General features: G+C 47.9%; 1 protein-coding gene and 1 long non-coding RNA gene across 3 annotated transcripts in view; one reads left to right on the top strand and one right to left on the bottom strand.

The window, feature by feature from the left end:
* The window catches only part of CACNB3 (calcium voltage-gated channel auxiliary subunit beta 3), a 42483-nt gene extending 21315 nt beyond the window's left edge, over positions 1–21168 (bottom strand). The window contains exons 1-3 of one of the 2 annotated variants that reach the window (XM_020785698.3): positions 21095–21168; positions 2745–2867; positions 375–497 (exon numbers count right to left, since the gene is read on the bottom strand). In XM_020785698.3, the coding sequence (XP_020641357.2) occupies positions 375–497; positions 2745–2867; positions 21095–21133 (285 nt within the window). In that variant the 5' untranslated portion in view covers positions 21134–21168. Of the gene's footprint in view, positions 1–374; positions 498–2744; positions 2868–18608; positions 19106–21094 lie in introns of those variants that run through there. The other variant, XM_072990846.2, reaches the window with a different exon arrangement.
* Positions 7844–23376, top strand: part of LOC140704604 (uncharacterized) — a 48103-nt gene continuing 32570 nt past the window's right edge. The window contains exons 1-2 of the long non-coding RNA XR_012083911.2: positions 7844–7974; positions 12140–12192. This is a non-coding gene — a long non-coding RNA (uncharacterized LOC140704604). The remainder of the gene's footprint in view (positions 7975–12139; positions 12193–23376) is intronic.

The raw sequence follows: 23376 nt of genomic DNA, 5'->3' as shown, positions 1-23376 counted from the left end.
CACTTGAGTCCTACCAACCACAGCACTCAGAGAGCTCCCTCAAGCACTGGCAAAGTGTGTGTCTGGCTTCAGTTCTCCTCCCCTTTCCCCACACAGGAAAAGGAAAATAGAAAAGAGGCATTTTCAGCCACGGCAGGCAGAATTTCATAGTGAGTAGTGCATGAAGGGTCTACTGACTGTCTTCCAATCAAAGGGAACAGCGAGGAACTCCAAGTGTCTTGAAGAAGGCAATTTCGTATAAAACAAAAATGACTTCCTCTTCCCCCGCAACCACAAAGTGACATCTTCAGTCTTCTTTCTAACACTGGAAACCGAAGTACTGTACTAGAAATACAGCCTGTTTCCACCCATCCCCAGCTATACTTGTCCCTCACCTCTTTGATGTGCAAGAAATCTTTGGCTTCAAAGTTGATGGCCGACCCCTGCACGGGACATTCCTCATCCAATGCACCACAGTAGCTGACATTAGTACGAACGGCGAATGCGACCGGCTTGTGCTGTAGGGGGAAGCCAGATCAGAAGTGGGGTATGAGCTCCAGGTAATTGGGTGCTCTGGCAGATTCCACTGCCCTAGATGATAAAAGAGGCTTGAAACTATCATCCACCATCATCATTGTGGCTGACTCTAGTAAAGGCAAATGATGGAGTCTGAGGGACAAATGTGGAATCTCAGGAAACTGGAGAGAACTTCTCAAGAAGAGCACCTTAGAGTTAATGAGGTCTGCTATTTCCTGAGGCAGCTCGCGAGAAGTTTTAATGGGTTCCGACTGCATATGGGAGGTGCCTGAGCAGAGGACTCTGCAACGGAGATAATAACAATAATTGCATGCTGTCAAGTGAATTCCAACTTATAGCAGATCTTTCCAGGCTTTTCTAGGTAGGCAGTACTCAGAAGTGGGGTTACCTTACCCTTCCTCTGAGGGCACCAAGGGACTGTGCAGCTTGATCCAAGCTACGAAGGTGGACTCTCCGTGTGGGAGGCAAGGTGGGGAATTGAACGACTCATCTCTGGCCCTACAGCCAGACACCTAGCTCATAGAGTTATTCAGCCAGCACGACAGAGGAGGCAGGAGTTACTTCAAGGAATGTAAGTCCTGGAATGCCCCAGGAAGCCTAGCCAACAGGATTCTGGTTCTTTTCTATGTTCCTTGGCTGCCTTTGTTGGATTAAAGGAGCCCACTGATCAACTTTTCTCCAGGGAATCTTTGAGATCTGGAGGATCTCTGTAAAAGCCCACTGTAATGTAGCAGAGTTAGAATACGTGACTTGGGGCATCTGGGCTCAAACCTCAGCTTAGTTCCTAAATTCTCAGAATGCTTTTGGACCAGTCTCAGCCTAATGTATCTCGTATCCGTAACACCTCACCTTTTAAGATGAGATGAATTAAGAACACTACAATGCAGGAGGTTTAGAGGAAGAAACCTGATGGAGAAAATATGGGGATGAAGACTCAAAGGCTCAAACGTCCCCTCAGCCCCTGACAATGTGGCCACAAACTGCTAGAGCGCAAGGGAGGCCGAGGCAGTTCTTCAAACCCCAAAGGTATTGCTGAATATGGCTGCCATGGCGATAATGCTAAACACACTCCCACCTCCCACCAGCAAAGTTCCCTAGGACAGTGGGGAGAAAAACCCTCTGATAAAAAGGGGGGGGGGAGGAGACAGAAAACCAAAATTTGCCTAACCACCTCAAAACTATCCTGTAACCTAAGCAGGAATATCCCAGCAATAGGCAGGTAAGTAAATAGAGGTTTTTATAGTTCTTACAACAGCCTTGTAAACTAGGACAATGTGACTCTCCACACATAGAGGAGACGAGAGAGATAAGGCAAGGGCTCCAGTCTTTAACACCTAGTAAGTTCACAGCTCTAGCAAAATTTGAACCAAAGAGACAATCTAATTCTTCACCAGATCTCTTCTGCTGTAATCAAAGACACACACTTATGTGGGAGTAAGTCCCACTGATACACCGGGCCTTGCTTCTGAATAGGCATGTCTAAGATTGTCCTGTTGTCCATGTTTTTTAATGTAAAATTTAGTTTGGTTCCCAGTCTAGTCTGTACTTGTTACCACAGAACATGCACTAGTTACCCCCCACCCCCATGGGCTTCCTCACACATATGACTATACACCAGGTGTAGGCAGCTTCCAGAAGGCTGAGGGCCACTAAAACTTCTTTGCCCTACCCATCTCCAAAAGAGTTTTCTTTTCAAAAGGTGTTTTATCCTCAGATATTTTTGCCTCGTGGCAAAAATAATAATAATACGTAATATGGTTGTTGTAGAGTTTTTGGGCTGTTTGGCCGTGTTCTGAAGGTTTTTGGGCCAAACAGCCCGAAAAACCTACGACAACCATTGGATCCCAGCCATAAAGGCCTTCGAGAATACAGTATGTAATAATAATAATTTACAGAAAATTGTGGGCGTGCTGGGGGAGGCAGAAGGCTCTCAGTCCTATCAAGTAAATACTGTACATTGTAAACGACTGCATCTTCTCCTCTGCATGACGTATTTCTCTGGTAGGAAAAAAAAGATGGAAGAAGGGATAGGAAGACATGAAGGAAGACAAGGGGAGGTGTGATCATCTGTGGAATCCCTGTGACTGCAGTGAGGCAACTGCATGACAAATGTCGTCTAGAATTACTCCAGTCCAGTTGTTTCAAGGGCAAATCTCCTGACTGGACTCAGGAGTCCTCTTTCCACCAATCCCAAGCCAAGGCCATTCACTTTCCCATCCCATCAATACCTTGGCCTTCTCAAGCTGCTGCTGAGCCTGGTTCTCCACTTCACGCTTCGCACCCTCGCGTTCCTCCTCTAGTGACACGTCGGAGTCCAACGATGGGCGGCTGGTGTAGGAATCAGCTGAGCCCTGATGGGAAGAAGGCCAAAACTCCCATGAGGTGATGCTAAGATTCTTCCTGACTGGAGATCAAGAGATACTCACTTATGGGGGGGGGCACTCAGGCTGCTTTCCAAATGCATAGAAAGGGACTTTCCACTCCAACATAACAAGTGAAGGAAGAGGCAAAGGGACTTCGGCCACAGAGAGGGTTGTCCCTTCGAGTGTTAAAAACTTGCAAATGTAAACACCAGCGTGGATAAAACTCAATGATTTTTTAAAAAATAAAATTGAAATAAATCATGATTAAATGATATATTTTTTAACGTAAATCAATCTACTCTGGTGGGCACCTCCTGTGCTTTTGGACTCAGGGTTATGCAAGGACCACTCCTACAGGGGTGAATGGTTGGTTCAGTGCCGCTAATCTGACTCAGCCTGACTGGGAACATAATGGTGTTTAAAGTCTTTTCTATTTAGTACTTGAAAACAGGTTCTGCCCCATATCTTTTGTTAGAACCCGACAGCCTATAAAGTAATTGAGGGTTGTAACTGTGCAAACTGAATTTGCTTCAGCACGCGAGCCATGGAAATATTGTCTGAATTCTTTCAGCCTGTTCCTAACCTAACATTTACTCAGAAGTATATAACCCATGGTCTTAGATTGCAGCCTTAAAATTCAAATTACATGCTTTCTAACATTTCCCAGGTGAAAATAGGATATTCCACCATACGGAGAACACTCCAACCTTCACACAAAAAATTAAGGTCGGAAAGGAACCCAACACTCCACACCTATTATTACTATGCATTGCTCAAGGCTCTTTACGCTCTATTTATTTGCTATATAATAACCTATGCTGGATTCAATAAAACAACCACTGAAGAAGCTAAACAATGTGAAACAGAATATTATATTTTTCACTAGGGATATCATTGCATTTATAGAATAGCTACATGCAGAACACATTTAGAGCAACATTCACTGAGGTAGAAAGTTAACTACAGTAGTATATACCATATAAGAATGTTAGCATTTTTAAAGCATACACAAGCATCCCAAAATCTCCTCAAAGGCAGACAGAGAAAGAAAGTGACAGAGAAGATGAACAGCTGGAGTACACAAGGTTCTGTCATGGGGCAGTCCAGTGACTACTCAGACAAAAAGAAAAACACAATAAATGAAAATGCTGTGCCATCTCAAAGACTAACTGCTGTACTTTAATATAAGCTTTCATGGATCAAGTCAACATCCTCAGATACTAGAGTGAAAAATGTATCTGGCAAAAACAAAAATAAAAAAATTAAGAAGACAAAAATGTTGTGGCACCTGAAAAACTAACAATGAGCTTTCGTGGATCAAGTCCACTTCCTCAGATATCTGGGAAAAGATATGACCAACAGAAGCTAAGTATCAAAGCAAAAACAGTGCAACATTATTTCTCCCAACAAAGCAAACTGCAGATGTATTTGAACATAATAATTCACACAACGCCCCCCTGTCAGTAGACCTATTCCATGATGGTTGGGGATGATGGGACCTGTAACACATATAACACATCTAGAAGATGCCCTGTCAGAGATATTAGCTATAGCATCTGTAGAGGTGACCCTTTATTGCTGTTGTTACCGGCTCTGTGCATATATATTTAGCTGGAGCAACCCAACATGCTAAAAATTAGCAGTTGAAACTTCTCCTGGGTTTGCTAGGCTTCATCTTTTGCATTACTGCATGTTGGGCTGTTGCTAAAAATGGAGCTGTGGAGCTAGAAACACCAGAAAGTGGGGAAGGTCCTAGATGTCATATTTCCTTAAAGCCACAGACTTTCTACATGGCATTAACTTTCCCTCCCCTCCTTCTAACAGCCTCTGTCTGCAACATGAAGATAATAATAATAATTATCATGATGATAAGCGTTTTGCCTACAGGCCTGTTGTGGCAAGGATTAGTCAGATAATCTGTGAGAAGCACTTTGAACACTCAAAGCATGCTATATAGACACTAAATTACTGTACACTGTTGTTGTTGTCATTTGTTAACTTGCCTATAATCATCTTCCTGTGGGCAAGGAAGCTGCCATTTTTCTCTCCATGGCCATCACCCGGCTGCATTTCATACAAAATAGTTTGAGCCTTAAGCAGCATGCCAAAGAAGGTGCCTCTCTCCCGTTCATGCTTTAATCAAAATCTCCTCCAGGCCTTGGGCAGAAACTCCAATGCCATTTTTCCCCCTAACGGTAATCAATTTAAGCATGTTTAAGTGCATTTGCTTGCGTTTCCCCAATTGCTGCTCTTTTATCTCCCATCTCTCCATGTGTTTCCTTCTCATTTGTCTCCTTCACAGAAAGAGAGATGTCAATATTATGAAATGTGGAAATGTGCCATGGACAGGGAATGACATGGTGGGTTTAAAGCAAACAATAAAATAAAACAGTTGGAAGGAACTCCAATCTGTAAACAAATCAGGAAAGGGAGGTGGAGGTGGCATAGGAGGGATGGGGCCGATTAAAGAAGGGGCAGGAATGTGATCCAGCACATCTTATTTAACCCAAATGTTGCCAATCTATTGCTAATCTCTAACCAGACTTCCCCAACCTGGTGGTACTTGTAGATTAACGCATCTGGAAAATTCCTGATCAGGGATGTTAGCTATAGTAACTTTCGTTACTGTTGCTACTGGCTCTGCTCTTACACGTTTAACTACAACAACCCCATATGCTAAAAATCTACAGTTGAAAATTTTCTCAGGTAAGCCAGGTTTCATTTTTTTTTTTACACTTCTATACGCTGGGCTAAAGCTGGCTGGATAGCTCAGTGGTTTAGGTATCTGGCTTCAGAGCCAGAGGTTGGAACTTTGATTCCTCACTGTGCCTCGTGCAATAAAAGCCAGCCTGTGTAGCTTTGGGCAAGCTGCACAGTCCCAGGGCACTCTCAGAAGAAGGAATGGGTAAACCACTTCTGAGTATCCTCTATCCAGAAAACGCTGAAAAGGTCTGACTTAGTCAGAATTGATTTCATAGCACATGACTATTATGTTGGGCTAAAAGTGAAGGAGCGGGGTTAGCAAAGAACTGGCCACACAAGAGCGTGGCAGAGGCCCCAGCTATAAAATTTCTCTAAAGCCACTCCATATTTTGAACTACAACTCCCATCATGGTGGCTAACGACTGTGCTAGCTGGGGGTTTAACAGAAGTTCCGAACCAATTTCCAACACTTCTAGAGGGTGTCTGGTTAAGGGAGATTTCCCTAAACCATGCAATAGCATTTATTTAACTGATGATGCAGAACAGGGTGGATAAAAATTAGTGTTTTTTAAAATTTGAATTCATTTAAATCACAATTTAAATAATGGTTTAAATTTTGAAAATCTACTTTTTAATTTAAGTCATCAAAGCCATCTGATTTTTAAAAAATTTAAACTGTGATTTAAATTAAATCTACTCTGATGCAGAGACTAGCTGGCATCAGTTGTGGTGTCACAAGAAAAGCATTTAAGATGGTTATCCTAAAACATAGGTCGGAAAACAGGGGTAAATTACCCCAAATGGGTTAAAAGTGAAAATCCTGGGGGTAATGAGCAGTTCTTTAAGAACTTGCTATAGTTTGCTATGGTCCACCTAGAGCAGGAACTGGCAAACTACTCCAGTATCTTTGCCAAGAAAACCCCAATAGATTGAAACAACAATTTATACATCATATTTAATTTTTTTTAAAAAAAAAAAACATACTTGCTGAAATCCTGTTGTTTAGTGTAGAGCAGTGGTTCCCAACCTTGGGTCCCCATATGTTCTTGGACTAAAATTCCCAGAAAACGTCAGTGTGGCCAGCTGTGCTGGCCAGGATTTCAGGGAGTTGTAGTCCAAAAACACCTGGGTTACCCAAGGGTGGGTACCACAGGTTTAGAGAATCACAGCCAGAGTAGGTCCATTGAATCAATGGCACTTATGGAGGAATTAACTCACCAGATACTGTACCACGGATTCAGTGAACCTCACTCAATGTACTACACCAAGCAACAGGATTTCATCTACTGGGTACAATACCCAAGCAGTCTTCCCTACTGCCTTGCAAGGTGGGATATAAGCCCATTTTTGGAACCACCTTATGACCTAGGAGAACTATGAGTGGCGACCAGCCAGATGTTGTCAGACAACTCCACTTCCCATCAGTCCCAGCCAGGGAGGGAGGCTGATGGTCAAGCACAGATATCCAACTGCCCCTGGAGAGTGTGGCTTCTCCATCACTGAAAACGAGGAAGACCCAAAGGGATGCTTAGGAAGAAGATGCATTAATGTAAATCAAAAGGATTACACTAACTAAACCCTTTTTAAGCTTCCCAGGGAGCCCTTGGCTACTTTATACAGGGCAAGTTCCTGTCTTTCTTCAGCAGATTGCACAGAAAGATGAGTTGTGACAAGCATGAAGCAGCTTATCTCTGCTGTGATGAGCAAAAATCTCCAAGACCACAAGGCAAAGGCAGAGAGGAACATCTCCCCTCCCAAGAAGCAAAAGTGTGTGTGTGTGTGTGGGTGTTTTAAACTAATGAGTCTCATTACTCCAAAGAGAGCAGACTAGTTCTTAAGGAGCCTTGCCTTTCTGTCAGTTTACATCTTCTCTGACTAAGATCCAGGGAACCCTCTCAGTCAGCCCTTCTTTTGGGCGCTGACTGCCAAGCTGCTTCCAGAAAGCTACCTCATATGACTTCTCCCGCACCTCCTCCTCCCTCCGCCACAAATGTCTGTTGCTTTTACGTGACAGCGAACGGAGTGCACCTTTCAGACACGTGAGCTTCTTGGAAAAGGCAGCAGTGGAGCGAAAACATTCAGGGGTTGTAAGAAGGGAGGGAGGAGAGGGGAGGGAATGGTTTCTCTCTGCGCCTCTCCCCTACCCCTAACCTCCAACGCCTCGTGGAGGCACCCTCTCCCCCCCCCTTCCTCCTCCCTCTAAACCCCTGGCACACAAAAAATAAAAAACGCGGTGCCGAAGCCAGCCGAGAGAGGCGGCGTGGAAAGAGCCGGCCTTTGAGCCGCCGCCGCCCTTCCCTCCAGCGGTGGGGTCGGCGGTGGCGCTCCCTAGGGACGAAAGAGCCACAGCTACTGGGAAAGGGGAGCGAGGGAGTCCTCGAGGGTGCCAGCGGTAAGGGCTGGAAGAGCGCAGCGCACCCCGGGGGGGGGGGGACGACGACTCCTGGCCGCCTGAGTTGGAGAAATCCGTGCTCGGAGTTGTGAGGTGGTGGGGGAAAGGTGGGGGGGACAGGCGCCCTTGACTCGAGCGTCTCTTAGAAGAATCCTCACGACCTCCCCGCCACCCCTGCAAGCACACGCGCCTAAATGTCTGTACACACTAAGCCAGGATGCGGACCCCAAGCCTGCGCGCCCCCCCGCCGCCGCTCAGCGCCCCACACGTCAGCCGAAGAGATGCAAAGGAAGCCGGGCACGGGGTTCACACCACTTTCCTGGGACCGGCGGGATTACAGTCTCGTGTGAAACCTAGCGGCCCTAATCCTGCCGGAGCTGTGTAAAGGGTAGAGCCACACCTCTGCTGCTCTAGACGCCGCCAAAGCAGCTCCCCCCTTGACCGCTGGGATTCAGAAAACCTGCCTGCCATGCCCCGCCTTGAGGAGCGGGTTTGGAGAAGCTGAAGTTCAGGCAGCGGACCCCCGGCATTGCCCCACAAAATGGGGGAACGTGAGGGAAGCTTGTCTCTTAACCTGGAGGAGCCTCTGCAAGACGAGGCAGCAAGGCTAGCCCTGCCATGAGCTGGAGCGGAGTGCTTGCATTTAAATAGCCACGGATGGGGGGGGGGAGTGGTGCTTCGGGCATGCTCTGCCTCAGACAAAACAAGTTGTCGGGTTACTGGGCTGCACAGGTGGGAGAGGCCCCGCTTGCAGGATCAGGCAACAAAATGCCCTGGGTTCATGTCGACACTAGCCTTCCGGCTGTGTTGTATTACACCACCATCCCAGACCATCGCCCATGTTGGCTGGGGATGCTGGGAGCTGGGAGTCCCAGCTGAAGAAGGCACCTGGGTGAGATGGCCTGCCACACCCATATATCTGCAATGGCAAAGCAGCTCCTGGCACACAGCGCTTCTCCCCTTGTCCTCCTAAATGCTGCCACAGAACAAAATGCAAATACAGATAAACTGGGAGGGAAAGGAATCAGACCCATAAGCCAAAACGCAATTGCAGAGTCGTTTGAAAGCAATGAAAAATATATTTCCCCTACTGCCAGATTCCCTGGTTTAATTGTTATAGAGATGCTTCCCTTGAAGACTTTCCACATAATTCCTAATGAGTGTGGGATTTGCTGATGACCTGATATAAAGGAAAGGCACTTTGTGTATGCTTATAGGAGTTTCTTCTGCCCCACCCATCTGCAGCTACATATTGTCAGCAATTTTATTCCATTATACTTTTTATTGGAGATGGCTTGATGCAGTGACTAAAAGACCTCAGGATGCCCCTAGTTCAAATCTAGCCTCTGCTTTGAACTCGCCTTTGATTTTGCATTAGATATCCTTTGATTTGCAAATCACTTCCCCATAGCTTTGGTAGTCTTGGACTACCTTACAATGCTGATGTAAGGATTAAACCAGACAATGCAGATAACTGAACTCTCAAAAGTGTGATAACAGATGACAAATGTCCCTATCGACAAATTTAGTGCAGCTGTCAAATACGTATCATACTGATATGTTGTTAAGTATCAATACAATATAATAACTGCAGTTCTAATTTGTCAACACAGTCCAAATTCAAATATGACATTTGAATTAGCCTTCAGCTGGAGGTTATTATTTCAAAAACAGATTCCCATTTATCCGAAAAAGACTATTAAGCCATTTTTATAGGATAGGCTAAACAACACTGGATTATGAACACACAGGCTGAAGCTGAGAGGAAGTAGCTTGCCCAAGGCCACTTCACTCCAGTAGTCCAATATCTAAATGGGGTAACTTGTCCTTCCAGTGGCAGAAGGAGTCCCCCTTCCAATCCATATCTCTCCACTGTCATGTAGGACTTCCCTCTCTGTGCGTCTGGCAAATGATACTGTATTCTAAAAGAAGTTCTACGCATAAATCCAACCTTAGATGAAACCTTTCTGTACCCCTTTCCCACAGAAAGGGGGGGCATTTTTCAGAGCTAGCATTATCACTGAACGAGTACTGCTAGGAACATTTCCACAGGTGAACCTGTTTTTTCCCCCTCTGTAATGCCCAGCCATTCATATTCAGTCGGCTCACTGACTGGAGGAGGAGGTACAGAGAATCTTTTTGGGGGGGGGGGGTTAAATAAAAATAAAAGAATAAAATAGACAAAAATGTGATGGCATCTTAAAGACTACCTGTTATATTTTAATGCGCACTTTTGTGGACAAGTCCATTTCCTCAGACATCTCTACTCTTATTTGGCTAAATCCAGTGCCTTTCATCATTGTACTGTAGTTGTAGCAGAGGTACAAGCATGATAGGTCAAAAACAAAATAAAAATAAAACAACAAACAAAAAAAAAAGACAAAAACGGGGTGGACTTGTCCACAAAAGCTCACATTAAAATATAACAGTCTTTAAGGTGCCACCATGATTTTGTCTCTTTTATTTGTTCTTTTATTTTTATTTTGTTTTTACCTATAATGTTATAAGGAAGAAAGGAAGGATTGGAAAAAGATCCCAGCCCACAATCTAAAAACGTACTGTGTGGTGTACTATGCTGACAGAGCAACAACTGCACTGCTCTTGGTTTGGATGCTGGAGTCCACATAGGCCATCTTGAGTTCCATGATGAAAGAAAAATAGGGAATCAGTGTTACAAGTGGGACCTGCCATAACACATTGCAGTGATTTTGTTCCATATTCCAGACACCCCGTTGTAGCTGAACTCCAGTTTTGCAGTTTCTGCTACAAGAGCCAGCTTGCATTTTACAGCTAGCAAACATGCCCAGCTCTTATTGAACTATCTTGGAGATGCTGGTGGTCCATGATCTAGGGGCAGGGATCCTCATCCTACCACAGCAAGTGTGGTCTAACACTCCCATCCCCCCACGGCCACTTGAATCACTGGCTGCCCTTGCCACCCAAAATGTGGATACTTCCTGCTTATGCCCAAATAATGCCATCTGGAGAAAGCAAGTGATGATGCTCAAAGTCTGAACATGAGAGACACAGCAAATGATATACAAATTGCAATAGCAATAGACTGAGATAGATTTGTGATCAAATGGGAGCATGGGAAGCAAGAGATCCAGAGAAGGGAGACAGGTAAGAGTTGGCCAAAGGCATGGAGGGGATGCAACCTGTTCCTAGATAAGCTGGCTAGTGGAACGAGGTTGGAGATGAAGCTCTCTGGAAGCTTGATATACTGTACTCTTAGGATATATATGCTGTTGAAAATGTGTTCCAGAATCTAATGTGGGAATGGAGTACATTGCAAATTTTCGTTGCCTGGGTTAATAAAAGCTGTCCACCACTGCAGTAACAAAAGCTGTAAAGGCATTCTTTCAGAATTAACAAAAGACAGCAGAATGTCCAGAGGGAATAGATGCTACCACGAGCAAAAAGGGAATGTTATGACCTGCTTGCATTCCTCCTCTTCTTATACGACCCTGATATAATTGATTTTTGGGAAAGAGGCTGGAAGTTGTACATTACAAGCAACAATATTACTGGTCACACAATCCTTTTTGGGATTAACAAAGGATAATATGTTTTTTTAAATGATGGTAAAAATTATTGCATTTACTTGTTGCTGCTAAAACCCTGGAAGTAGCATGGTACCAATGCTTTACTAATACATTATGTTAACCAATAGTGAGTAACAGTAACATTTTCTTTGTAAAAATAATAGGCAGTGAGTACCAAATTACTTTTTCCAAAAAAAGGTTAAAATTTTAAAAAATCCAAGTTCTAATTTTGTATTTATATTTGGAGATTCCAAAAATGTGATCTATATATCCTCTTCCCAAGCCTGCAAGAGATGACTGTGAGCTAAACTGTCCTCTGATTCAAAGCCCTGTTTTGAGTTGGTTGGCTTCCAAATCCTTAGAGGAAGAAGAACAGATACTGTAATTGCTGTTCCAAACAATCCACCATGTGAATGGCACCAGCCTCCAGGTCAGGGTTCAAACCAGTTCTTTCTGAGTGGCAAGCCATACTTTACATGCTAATGCATATCAGAAAACCCTGGCAGATTTTGTTCCTCTTTACAATTAAAAGCAATTTGGGGAGGCTGTAATTCTGAATGCAAGAAGAACGATGGGGGGAGGTAGCTTAATCCACTTTCCACTGTCTCCTTTCCTTTCAGATGAGATGATTTTGAAAAGAGAGAGGGAGAAATAGTTGGTGATGAAAGAGAAGGTAAGCAGTTTCTTGCACCATCACTCCTCCACTTGAAAGCACAGCCTTCTCATGCTACATTCATTTATTTATTTTAAAGGTGTCACCAGTTTGGTGCACACACATGAAAGGAAGCTCTGGCAGGACAGCTGAATAACACAGGGCTGATTGTGTCATTAGTGATAGATAATTTAAGGGAGGATTTCTATGACATGCCATTCCCCCCCCCCCAAGCTATGTTTATGGGTGGGTGTGAACATGCTTAGGAGTAATCTGGTGAGAAAGGCCAGATTACTCATAAACATGTTTGAACTTGTTTATATGCTCAAACATAGGTTGCAGGGAAAATGTGGAATGTCAGAGAAATCCCCCCTCCTGCTATACACTATTCAGCTTATTTCATTTCTACTGTCATGGATAGGAAGAGGCCCTTATGGTGTTTTCTCTCCCAGGTGTCAAAGTACAGTAACTTCACTGATTTTGGGTACTGAGCACCTTTAGTTGCAGGGGTACAGCTTGTTTTTCTCCCCAGACTTCAGGTGCTTTGGGAGGTAAATTCCAAACAACTGCTGCCTGGGCAGGAGCCTGAAACCACACTTGATCTCCCTCCTCCACACACACACAAGCCCTTTGCAGATTGCCTCTGAACTCATCTTAAGAACTGCCTTGAAACTTTAGGGCTCTTATATATAATTCTTTCTAAACTGTTCACAAGATCTTGGTGCCTAGGCTGAGGAAGAGAGATTACCGTGGAAAGCTAGCTGTTTGGTTGGTTGTTGTTATTATTAAGTGGTCTAGTTAAGGTATTGTCTGCTCCTGAATTTGTATTGCTTGGGGGGACTACATGACCTTTTTTCTAATTTTTTAAAATGAAAATGTTTCTTTAAGCACTTTTCCTTTGTGAATGTTCATGTGTTATAAATACAGGATATTGATGATGACAATGACAATTGTCACAATTAAAACTCCAATGCTGTTTCCTCCAAAAAAAAAAAATACAGACTGGGCTCTGGATTTTCTCATGCTGGGGGAAAGGAAGAGGAATGGAGAATGTGCAATAAAACACAATACATACAGCAAAGATCATTTGATCTCTAGTCACATTTTTAAAATGGGGAAAAATGGGGAAGAGGATAGGAAGGCAAGAAGAGGAGACTTTGTCCTTCCTTTTTTAATAAATGAAGAAGCAAAGGGCCAAAGTTGTGCAGTTGCAACTGGAATCCACATCTTTTGCCCCCAAAATACCACTGCTTTTGGGAGGCAGTCACATCCCCTGGGAATGCCTGGGCCTACTTGGCAGAAGTGAGAGAAAGGCACTTCCTCTCTTTCCTGCTTCTGGAAACAGGTTCCAGGGCAGCCCTGTTGGTTGCCTGAAAGGAAAGCGAGCCCTGTCCTTACCTTCTCACTGGACTTAGGGTGGACAGGGAAGGCAGAAGACAAGCTTTGCCCATACCAGGATGGCTGGCTTTGTATGGACAGCCCGAAGAGAACCGGACTTGGAAGACACTAATGGAAAATCTTTTAAAATGCCCCCTCCCCCATGGCGAAAGAGTATGTGGCCTGAGCTGTGTTGTCACAGCTGCAGCTATAGGCTCTCCCCCACCCCCACCCCAAAAATGAATCTCAGCCAAAGCACTTAAGACCCAAGCTGTCAATGAGGAGCAAACTGCTATCCCTCTTCTTCCCAACAAAAAGCTTTGCCACTGGCCCTATGCTTCCTTCCAACCTCAGCTGTCTCACTGGCCACTATCTGTCATCCTCAGCAAGGCTTCTCTTCTTCTCTTTCCCTCTTTGAAGGAGAGGAACGTGCCCACACAAAAGCATGCTCCTCACTTCCTAGGAGACTGCCAGAAGGAAGGGACATAGTGTGAACCAGATGCCTAACCCTCCCCTCCCCTCCGGAATGCTATAGGGGAAGGAAGAGGGGCCTTGTGGCTTAAGAGATGGATTGGTAAAGCCAAGATGCCCCTTCTGCCTGTCCTGATTTGGGGTGGGGGGGAAGAGATGGATAGAGGGGGAGGGAGAAAGGCGAACACCGGACAAATGTGCATTTCTGCATGGGGATTTTCTGAGCACCTCCCTGGGAGGGAGATTAACTGGGGACATAAGGCCATGCATTTGGAAAACAGAAAGAAGGTCCTCAGGGGCAGAAAACATACTGTAAGCACAATATGACCATACCATGGCCATAATGGCTGGGGATAATGGGAACTGTAGTTTATGGTAAGCTGATCCATTTGCCTTCTTATCATCAACATGAAGAGATAAGAAACTGAAACCTCTTCTCCATGTGTTTTGACTTACTAATTTCAGTGGGTGAATTCAGAATCTCTTGAAGACCAAGGATGGCCTTCATTCTAATCTTTGTTCTAACCTTCTCTTTCTCCCCTACACCCCACTTTAGATTTCAGTTCATATTGCTATTTGTCAGGTTTCGGATCCATCATCCCTCTCACCCCCCCAATAAAACCTGTTGTGGTTGTGGGACCTCCTAGCATTCTTTACCTTTATATTTGCTGGCTGAGGCTGATGGGCCTTGCCATCCATTTATTTCCGACGCGCTTCATGTTTCCCACCTAGTAAGAGGTGAGGCCCAGCTCAACTCCCAATGTAGCCTACTGGGCACACTGGGAGACTCAGGAGCAATAATCCTTACTTAACCTAACATCCCTCCCTCCCAGGCTTAGATTCTTGGAGAGACAGAATGGGTGGGAAAGAGAGCTAGTGTATACACCTGCGCCTTGAGCTTCTTAGGAGGAAAAGGCAGATCAAAAATAGAATTATACATAAGCAAACAAACCTAAATACCAAGAACCAGGACTGGAAATAAAGTAAACCAGGTTGCCACGATACCCGAAACCAACGCTTGCACATCTGAGATATCTTTCTGCATCATGGGAAAGAAGGCAGACTTGCATCCCTTCAGAACTGTTGAACTGCAACCCCTATCATCCTCAACCAGCACTGGGGACACTGGGGCTTGTTGCGCAACACCTCTGGATGAGCACAGATTATTTTAAAAAAGTCCTTCCCTTTTTCTCCCATCTGCATATGGGACATCATCAACAGACACTGAGAAAAGAGGTGGCAATGGATGAGAAGGGATGGTAATGGAAAGTGTACCCTGTTATAGACTTTAAGAAGTGTTATGGCTTAGGTAAGAGGTGCTAGAAACAGAGAGTAGAAGAATGGATGAAGCAACACATTTACAGCATGCAGGGGGCCTCTGTTTCTTTCTCCCTCCCTCCCCATCTCAATCTGCCATCCCCCCCCTCCAGTTCAGGCAGATGTTCTGAGAAATGCCAGGGCACCCCACAGCCCAGTTCCATCATGTCATCTGATCTCCCTCTGTCTCCTCCTGCTGGGCACCTGCCTATTCATTTCAAAGCATAGCAGCTGTGTCTGCTGGGGATGCCTGACCCCAGCCAGGTGAGCAGGAAGTCCCAAGTCTGGGCATGAAAAGAACTGATCTGGCATCACAACAGGAGACCCACATCCAACTTATTATGGATGGGCTCCTACCGAGATTGACAAAGAAGTTCAGCCCAGAGCTGATGAAGTGACTTCTTGGTTTCCACAGCCATATGCCCTCTCTTCCTCTCCACTGACCCCCCCCCCCCACACACACACACCTCTGACCACCAATCACACCTTGGTGTCTAGTTTCATAACCCTGTAAACTTTCCACCCAGAATTTATGCAGCTCCTCTCTGGAGCTCAAACGCCTGTATAAAAAAGACAGCACCTCCTCTTTCAGTATGGAAACTATTTTTGGGATCCCACTTCAAGGGAGACTGACACATTCTCCACCCCTTCTTTCCCAAACAGCGTAGGAGGCTATCATCTAGCCCAGAATCTGCCTCCAAGCCCTTCTCACAACTGGGCTGCCCAAATATCATGGGTTGCATTCGCCCTCTCTCCTTTGCTCCTGCTCTACACAGGAGAAGTAACTACCGCACGGGAGCTTGGCAAGGGTCTGCTCTGTGCCCTCGGCCCTTCTTAGCTGATGGCCCCACATGCACTGCACTCCCCAGCCAGCAGGGGGAGCTACTGGATGAAAGTGCCTGATTTCCCCAGAAGGCCAGGAAACACTTTCCACCCAGTCCAAATCAAGAAACCAGTCTACCCAGAGGTATTCTCTTTCCCTGTACCTGGAAGGGTTTTAAGTCCCTAACTATTCAAAGCCACACAATCAAAACAGAATCCCAATACAGCAGCCTCTTGACCACTACCACAGGTGCCCCAGTAGGAGGACTTATTGCTCCTACAGCAATGACGCTTTGGACCGGCTCAGAATGGGCCGTGAAGAATTGTTCAGTCCTCACTCAAAACCACCCCACCCCTCCCCTCCCCTGTCACCCCCCCAAGGATCCTCTGCCCCCCAACTTTCCAACACTCTCCGAATAACCCCGGGGCTCCCCTACCCTTAACCCGCCCTTAGATCAGTGAACGAGGAAGGTGCCAGGTTCTTTGAAGGTGGGCATTTCCCAGGCTTAAAATAGCCCCTTCTTTTCTTTGCCAGCCTGTCGACTCACCACCTCCTCGGAGTCTTCGAATCCATGGAGATAGGAGTCGTCATACATGGGGGAAAAAAAGAAAGAAGCGTTCAGGAACCAGGGCCAGAAGGGGAAGACGGGAGGGAGGTGGCTTCTCCTCCAATGGGATAGGGGTCCAAATTCACACCCAGCCAGTAGCCCAAGCTGGGTCCAGGGGCAGCAGACGGGCAGACAAAGCGGGAGAGCGCGCTGCTCCTTAGAGATCTGCTCCTTATCAGATTCCCCACCCTGGTAGATGCTCTGGCTCTTCTTCCCTTCGGCAGCAACTGGGAGGGGGGGGGAAACAATAGCGCCCACCCACCAGCCCTCCTCCCCTGGGGGCAGGCACAAAGATATAAGCAGGAAGGGAAGGAGGGAGGGAGAGAGGAAGGGAAGGAGGGAGGGACAGAGGGAGGAAGCCAACAGCAGCTCCTGGACTATATGACACATCCCTCTGGGGCAATCCCTGCTACCTGGAGCAACAGGAAAAGGATTTGGGGGGGGGCAGCTAAGGGGGCGTGGTGCAAACAGCAGAAAGGAAATAAAAGGATGGTGGCAACGCGAGAGAGATGGAGGAGCAAATACCCACAGGAAGAGGACATTCAGGACTCTGGGGCAATCCCACTGGAGAAGGACAGGAGGAGGGTGCAAGTTGAACAACTTTTGCCCCCCCCCCGCCCAGCAGATCTCAAGAGGCAATAAAGACAATCCACTCCAGGAAGGCAGGAAAGACTTGACTCTTAGGGACACCCACAGGGGAGCTGTGGGGCGGAGGGGGTGAGATGCCAATCAAAGCGGAAGAAAGTGAGAACTCCTGAGCTGCTCCACTTTACCAGTTCAGGTTGGCAGCAGCTTTGATCCTAGCCTGAAGGGCCTACTCTCACCATCAGTTAACTAGTCCACAGTGACCCCTGAGTGGCATTCTGTAATCCCTGGTAATCCTGAGCAACATTCTCCCACAGACCTCCTTCTTTCCGTCTCTTTCCCCCAAAACATTCTTCCTAGCTACACACACCCCTTTCCACAACTTATTCGCTCTGCCAGTGGCCCTCCTGATGCTTTATATCCCAGGACCCTCTCCACCTCCACCGCTGGGACCGGGTGCTTCCCGCTGATTTGGACCTTCCTCCTAAATATATAGTATATATATTGCCGGGTACGCGGGATGGTGGCAAGGCTGAGCAGGAAATGGGGCCAGATGGGGATTTCCCCCACCCCCCCCACCCCGCGCAGTCCCTCCCCTCCCCTCCCCCACCCCAGCTCCGTCTCCATATGCCTCCCTTCGCTGGGTGCCAGAGCTGCTGGCCCTGGCCAACCTCCGCCCAACCCTCGCTCCCCTGGCTGCCTTGCCCCCCCCCCCCGGTTTGCTAGCTGAAGTGGGGGAAGATGCCCATCTTATTCTTTACACCTGGGCTAGTTGGTTTTCTATAACATCGGACTTTGCAAGCTAGGGTGGTACCTAACATGACCCCCCGACCCCACAAAATGAGGACTAAAAAATGCATCTACACAACCGGGGAATACGGGTGGGCGGGGGTGTTATCGGAGGGCTGAAAAGATGCACCGCTGTCTGTCTCTGACTCGCCTCGCCTCTCCCTCTCTCGCCCCATGGCTTCTTCTCCCCACCCTCTCGCTTGCCCAGGATGACTAGTATCTCTGCCCGAACTGCAAGGGAGGCGGGCGGACGGGCGGGCGAGGTCTAGAGGGGACCGGTAGGACAAGAGACCGAGGATCGGCCCGCGTGTTGGGTCGGTGGGTGGGTGAGATACGTGGAAGAGAGAGAGAGAAGAAGACAGACGGGAAGGAAGGAATGGGGCGGGGAAGGCAAGTGGGGGGGCGAGATCGGCGTGGTGGGAGGCGGCGGCGGCGGCGGCGGCGGCTGCGCGGTGCCTGTTAAGTTACCTCGTTGAGCAGGAAGGTTGCGCTGGAGTCAGAAAAAGACATAGACGGACGGGGAGGGAGCCGACCGGCCGGCGGGGCCCGGAATGCGGTGCCAGCTGGGAAGGAGGGAGGCAGGGAGGGAGGCGCCCCCCGCCCCCGCTGCTGCCCCCACCGCGCCGCTTCTTAGCGCCTTCCTCGATCTGGCTCCCAATCTCTCTCCTGCCTTCTCTCTCTCCTGCCTTCTCTCTCTATCTCCCTTTCCCCCCCCCCCACTCTGCTCTCTCTCTCTCTCTCTCTCTCTCTCTCTCTCCTCTTCCTCCCGATCTCTCTCTGTGCGCGCCGCCGCGCGTCCCTTTCGCCTCCCCTCCTCCCACTACGCGCTGTTCAGATAATGGACTTCGGGACGTGCCAGGCGCTATATAATCACATTAGAGGGAGGGGGATGCGCCCAGCAAAAGCAGCCAGCAAGACAGCGAGCTTCCGACGGTGGAGGCCGTGCTGGCCCTCCTCCTCCTCCTCCTCCTCCTCCTCCTTTTTTCCCGCCCACCCCCACCCCCACCCCAGCTTTCCCCAGCCTCCGACTCCTGCTCCCAACCCTCTCGACCTCCCCACTTCTCATCTCTGATCCTCTCGCAGGGCGGAGGATTTCTGGATTGGGGATGGAGGGAGAGCAGCTGCAGCAAACGATCCAGTTCGCTCCCCGCTCGTTTTCGATTGCAAATCTCCCAGATGCTCATCCCGGAGAAATGCGAAATGGGAGGGATGTGAGAGGCACATGAGAGATCCAGGAGACTGGAGATGGTCTGGAATGGAAAGCTGTTCATCTCATCGCCAGCTCCCCCCCCCCCCGCCGCCGCCGCCCCCGTGGCCGCCTTTCTGCTTTGAGCGCTTCTTTCAGCAAGCCCCGGAATCTGTGGTCTAGGCCGGGGCTCGGCGCGGGAGCAGATAAAGTCAGACTACAGAAATGGATTCCAGAGCGTGTACAGAGTATATTTCCACTGACAGAGAGCTTCCACTCTTCACACAGTCGGAATCAAGTAAGAAGACTTCCCCGCTCAGACCGGAGAATTATATTTACAAATGTAGGATCCCCGATATCTTTTTTTTATAGGGAATTAGGAAGATCTTCATATATCTATTACTCCGTTCCCCCCATCTCCACCTTTTCTCTCTCTCCCCCCTCCCCACTATCCTTCCCACTTCTGGCTGCAATTTGCCTGGCTGGCTGTTCCCCACCCACACACCCACCTCCACCCTTGGAAGATCATGTTCCCTCGGCTGAGAGACCAAAATTATTGGGGTTTGGTCTCCATTGTTGGGAATTATTCTAAGACTTGACCTTGGGTTGGTTTGCTTAATCACTGAATAGATGATTATTCAGATGTCCCATAGTTTCAGGCCCTAGCTAGTTCTAGGCCCACCCAGATGGGGATTTTTGGCATCAATGAATACCAACTTCATGCTTATTACAGCATGAAAGAGCAGCTGGATTTGAAAGGGCGAATGAGGTAGATGAGCCCCCCCCCAGCTGGGGAGAAGCCCCCTGTGTGGACTGTTAAGGCTGCCCTTATTTGTGGAGGAGCCACACATTAGCCCCAGCCCTGCAGGGGGCGCTACGAGCAAGGGGGCTATCTTAGCTTGGGGTGAGGGTGAGGGAACCGAAAGGCATAAAGCACTGAAGAGCACTCAGCCAGCCAGAGAGCAGTGGTCCTCAGAGGAAGAATTTAGAAAGACGGACTAGAGGCGGTGCAGCCAAAAGAGTTGCCCTGTGGGGAACTCCTCCTGCCTTGAGCTTTTTGACCCTAGCCAATGGGAAGTTTAGGGCATAATCCTTGGACGTCGGTCAGAAATGGAAAGAGGCAACTAGTGGAAAAGGCAACGCTCTCAAGGTTGGCCCTACTGTTAGGAAAAGTGACCACACCATGCAGCTGCTGCTGGCGGACACCAGCACCCAACCCACTATTCTTCCTGGGCCGCCGACTGTCTCCTCCTCCTCCTCCTCCTCCTCCTCCACTGTGCCTGAGCAGCAGATTAGTTTAGGAGGTCCTGTCTGCTGCCTTAGGCAGAGAGGAGGAGGAGGAGGAGGAAGAGGAGGAGATAGTCCTGTTCCAGTGCTAAAGTAAAAACAATGTGCCAGTCGAGCTAGCTTCTGCACGTGGGGTGGGCAGCAGGGTGCCATTTGGTGCTTTGCTTCAGGCAGCAAAATGGCTTAGGCCAGCCCCACGATGCGCGGTAGACCCATCTACTTTGTGTCTTTCATGCCCTGAGTCATGATGTCTGACACACTCGTCAGTCTCCTGGCAAATCTGGTCTTAACTCCTCTTGACAGCTCTGGCTAGCTGGAGAGCCCAACCCAGGACCTTCCTGCCTTGCCCTCACTTTTCCATGCCGCTGCCGTTTGCCATTCTGCCACCTGGGCCCACTCTCTGGATTATAACATCCCCGCCACCAGCATTCCTCTTCGCTTCCCCACCCTACCCCATGAGACAAGGATGATGCCACATTACCTCGTTGAGGAGGAAGACACTGGAGTTGGAGAGAGACATGCAGAGTGTCTGCTTTGCTGGAGGAGAGCGGACACCGACTGGCTACCTCCCACCCCCTCCCTCCCTCCCTCCCTCCCTCCTTTCCTTGCTTCCTCATGAACCCAGCCCAGCTCACAGGGCAGACGGGAAGCCCAGCCCACACGGACTCTCACGGGATGGGGGTGAGCAAGCAGCCCGCAGGCTCAGGGGCACAAGCAAATGGTGCAGTGGTGCATGAGCATGAAAAGTTCCCTCGTACATGAGTCTCTTGTGGCACCGGGCACAAGCACTCCATTGGCGTGTGGGCCCTCATGGGACAGTGTGTGCCTCACAAGAGGCTGGCTGCGGGACCCATCCTCTTTCAGCCTTGGGCACAGAAGGCCAGCGAGCTCACAGGCCCATGTAGGATAGCAGTGCACCAGCGGTTTGCACATCACACCAGCTTATGCACAGCTTCATGGCAGAGAATGTGCAGGCCACCAGGCAGTGCTGTACTGCAGTTCCCACAAGCCCCCCTATTGTTGTTGACAAAGGCTAGTAGGAGGTGCAATGGGGCAATCCAGTACCATCGGAAGGAGCAGAATTTCTCCGTCCACAGCTTATGCTAAGATGGGCTTTTGTGAGAATAATTCTTACATCCTGGTGATAGAACCCACAGGGGTTTTGCACATGGGTCCTGATCTATGGAATAACATGTTTTAGTAAAGTGTAGCTCACTTCCGCTCCAGTGATTGAGATAGAAAGTAAACCCACTAAAACCTCAACACGTCTTGGGGATCCCACTGGTTCTGATAGCCTTCACTTTTATGAGACAGCAACCAACCAACCAGCCACCCAACAGATGGCCCAAGTCTTCTTGGTTTCTGCCATTCCACAAACAATTTCTGTCGCCTTGCTAGTATATGTAATCTACCCATCACACCTTGCCAGGGTTTGTTTTCTAGGCCTGGATGGGCACCACTGAGTCATCCCCAATAGGACCAGAATGTGGAAGAGCACACCCATCAAGAATCATGCCCATTGAGGGGACACCAATCAGATTATAAAGATGGGAGTAGCTTTCTTCCTGTCCCAGTTATTAATCTTTCTAGGCTAGCATTGCTTTTGATTTGCATTGTAACACTGTCCAATTCTTACATCCTAGAAGTTCAGTGTGCTCAGAGGATAGAAGCTCCAAGCATCCTTGTATGTAAAACAACTTTTGAAATATCTGACATGGAAAGGAAGGCTGGGTATCAACCCTCCTACTCTACACTTTTTTTTTTCATTCCACCTCTTCTGTGAGTTATTCCGGGCTTCCCAGATACTAGGCAAAGAAACAGTGTGTTGTTCTAAATCTAAATGAACCCCTACTCATATCTGATCCTCCTGGGCTTTCCTTATAGTTTTATCCCTTTTCTTTATCAGGAAAAATTTCTTAACTATTAGAGCAGTACAACAATGGAACCAATTGCCTCTGGAGGTGGCAAGTGTTCCAACACTGAAGGCCTTCGAGAGAAAATTGGCCAACTATCTGCCAGATCTGCTTTGATTTGGATTCCTGCCTTGAGCAGGGGGTTGGACTCAATGGCCTTATAGCCCCCTCCTCACTGAAAATATTCCCATGGCTTTTCTGTCACCTGCTCCTCATTCCATGCCTCTCTAATATCCTGTTTACTTAACATTGGAGTAGGCCAAGGGAGTCCTCCAGAAATTGCTAGACAGCAACTGCCATCATCCCCTCACCCTTGCCTAGAGCTGATGGCAGTTGCAGTCCAGCCACATCTGGAGGGCCAGTCCATGCTTGTCTTAAGAAGACCCCTGCTGGCTAGACCATCAGAGCAAATGTCTCTCTGAAGGAAGCAGCATGGGCTGGCCAAATACATCTTGAAACTTCACAAGCAAGACATAAAGTTCCCCAAGCTCTTCATGCCGCAACCCTTTTGTAACCTTGCTTCTTCCCCTGTTGCATAAGCACTGGTTCCTTTCACCATCAATTCTTGCTTCCTCTGCCTTCACCATTCCTTTTGCTGGCAACATTTCCTCTCAGGCTATCCTTGTAGTTCACCATCACCATCTTTAAACTGCAGAGCTGGAAGGGGCTTTATGGATCCTCAAGTCTAGCCACTGTCAAGGAGGCACACTGGAAAACTGAACTCCCAACCTCTGGCTCTACAACCAGATACTGTACCTAAATCACTGAGCTATCCAGCAAGTTCCTTTTCTCCCAAGTGCAGTGCTTTCCTTCAAGGAATAGCAGGCATTCACTTTTGCTAGGGAAACTG

The sequence above is a fragment of the Pogona vitticeps genome, chromosome 2, assembly GCF_051106095.1.
Source record: "Pogona vitticeps strain Pit_001003342236 chromosome 2, PviZW2.1, whole genome shotgun sequence".
In the NCBI taxonomy this organism is placed as follows: Eukaryota; Metazoa; Chordata; class Lepidosauria; order Squamata; family Agamidae; genus Pogona; species Pogona vitticeps.
This window is presented reverse-complemented; position numbering and strand designations above follow the sequence as displayed.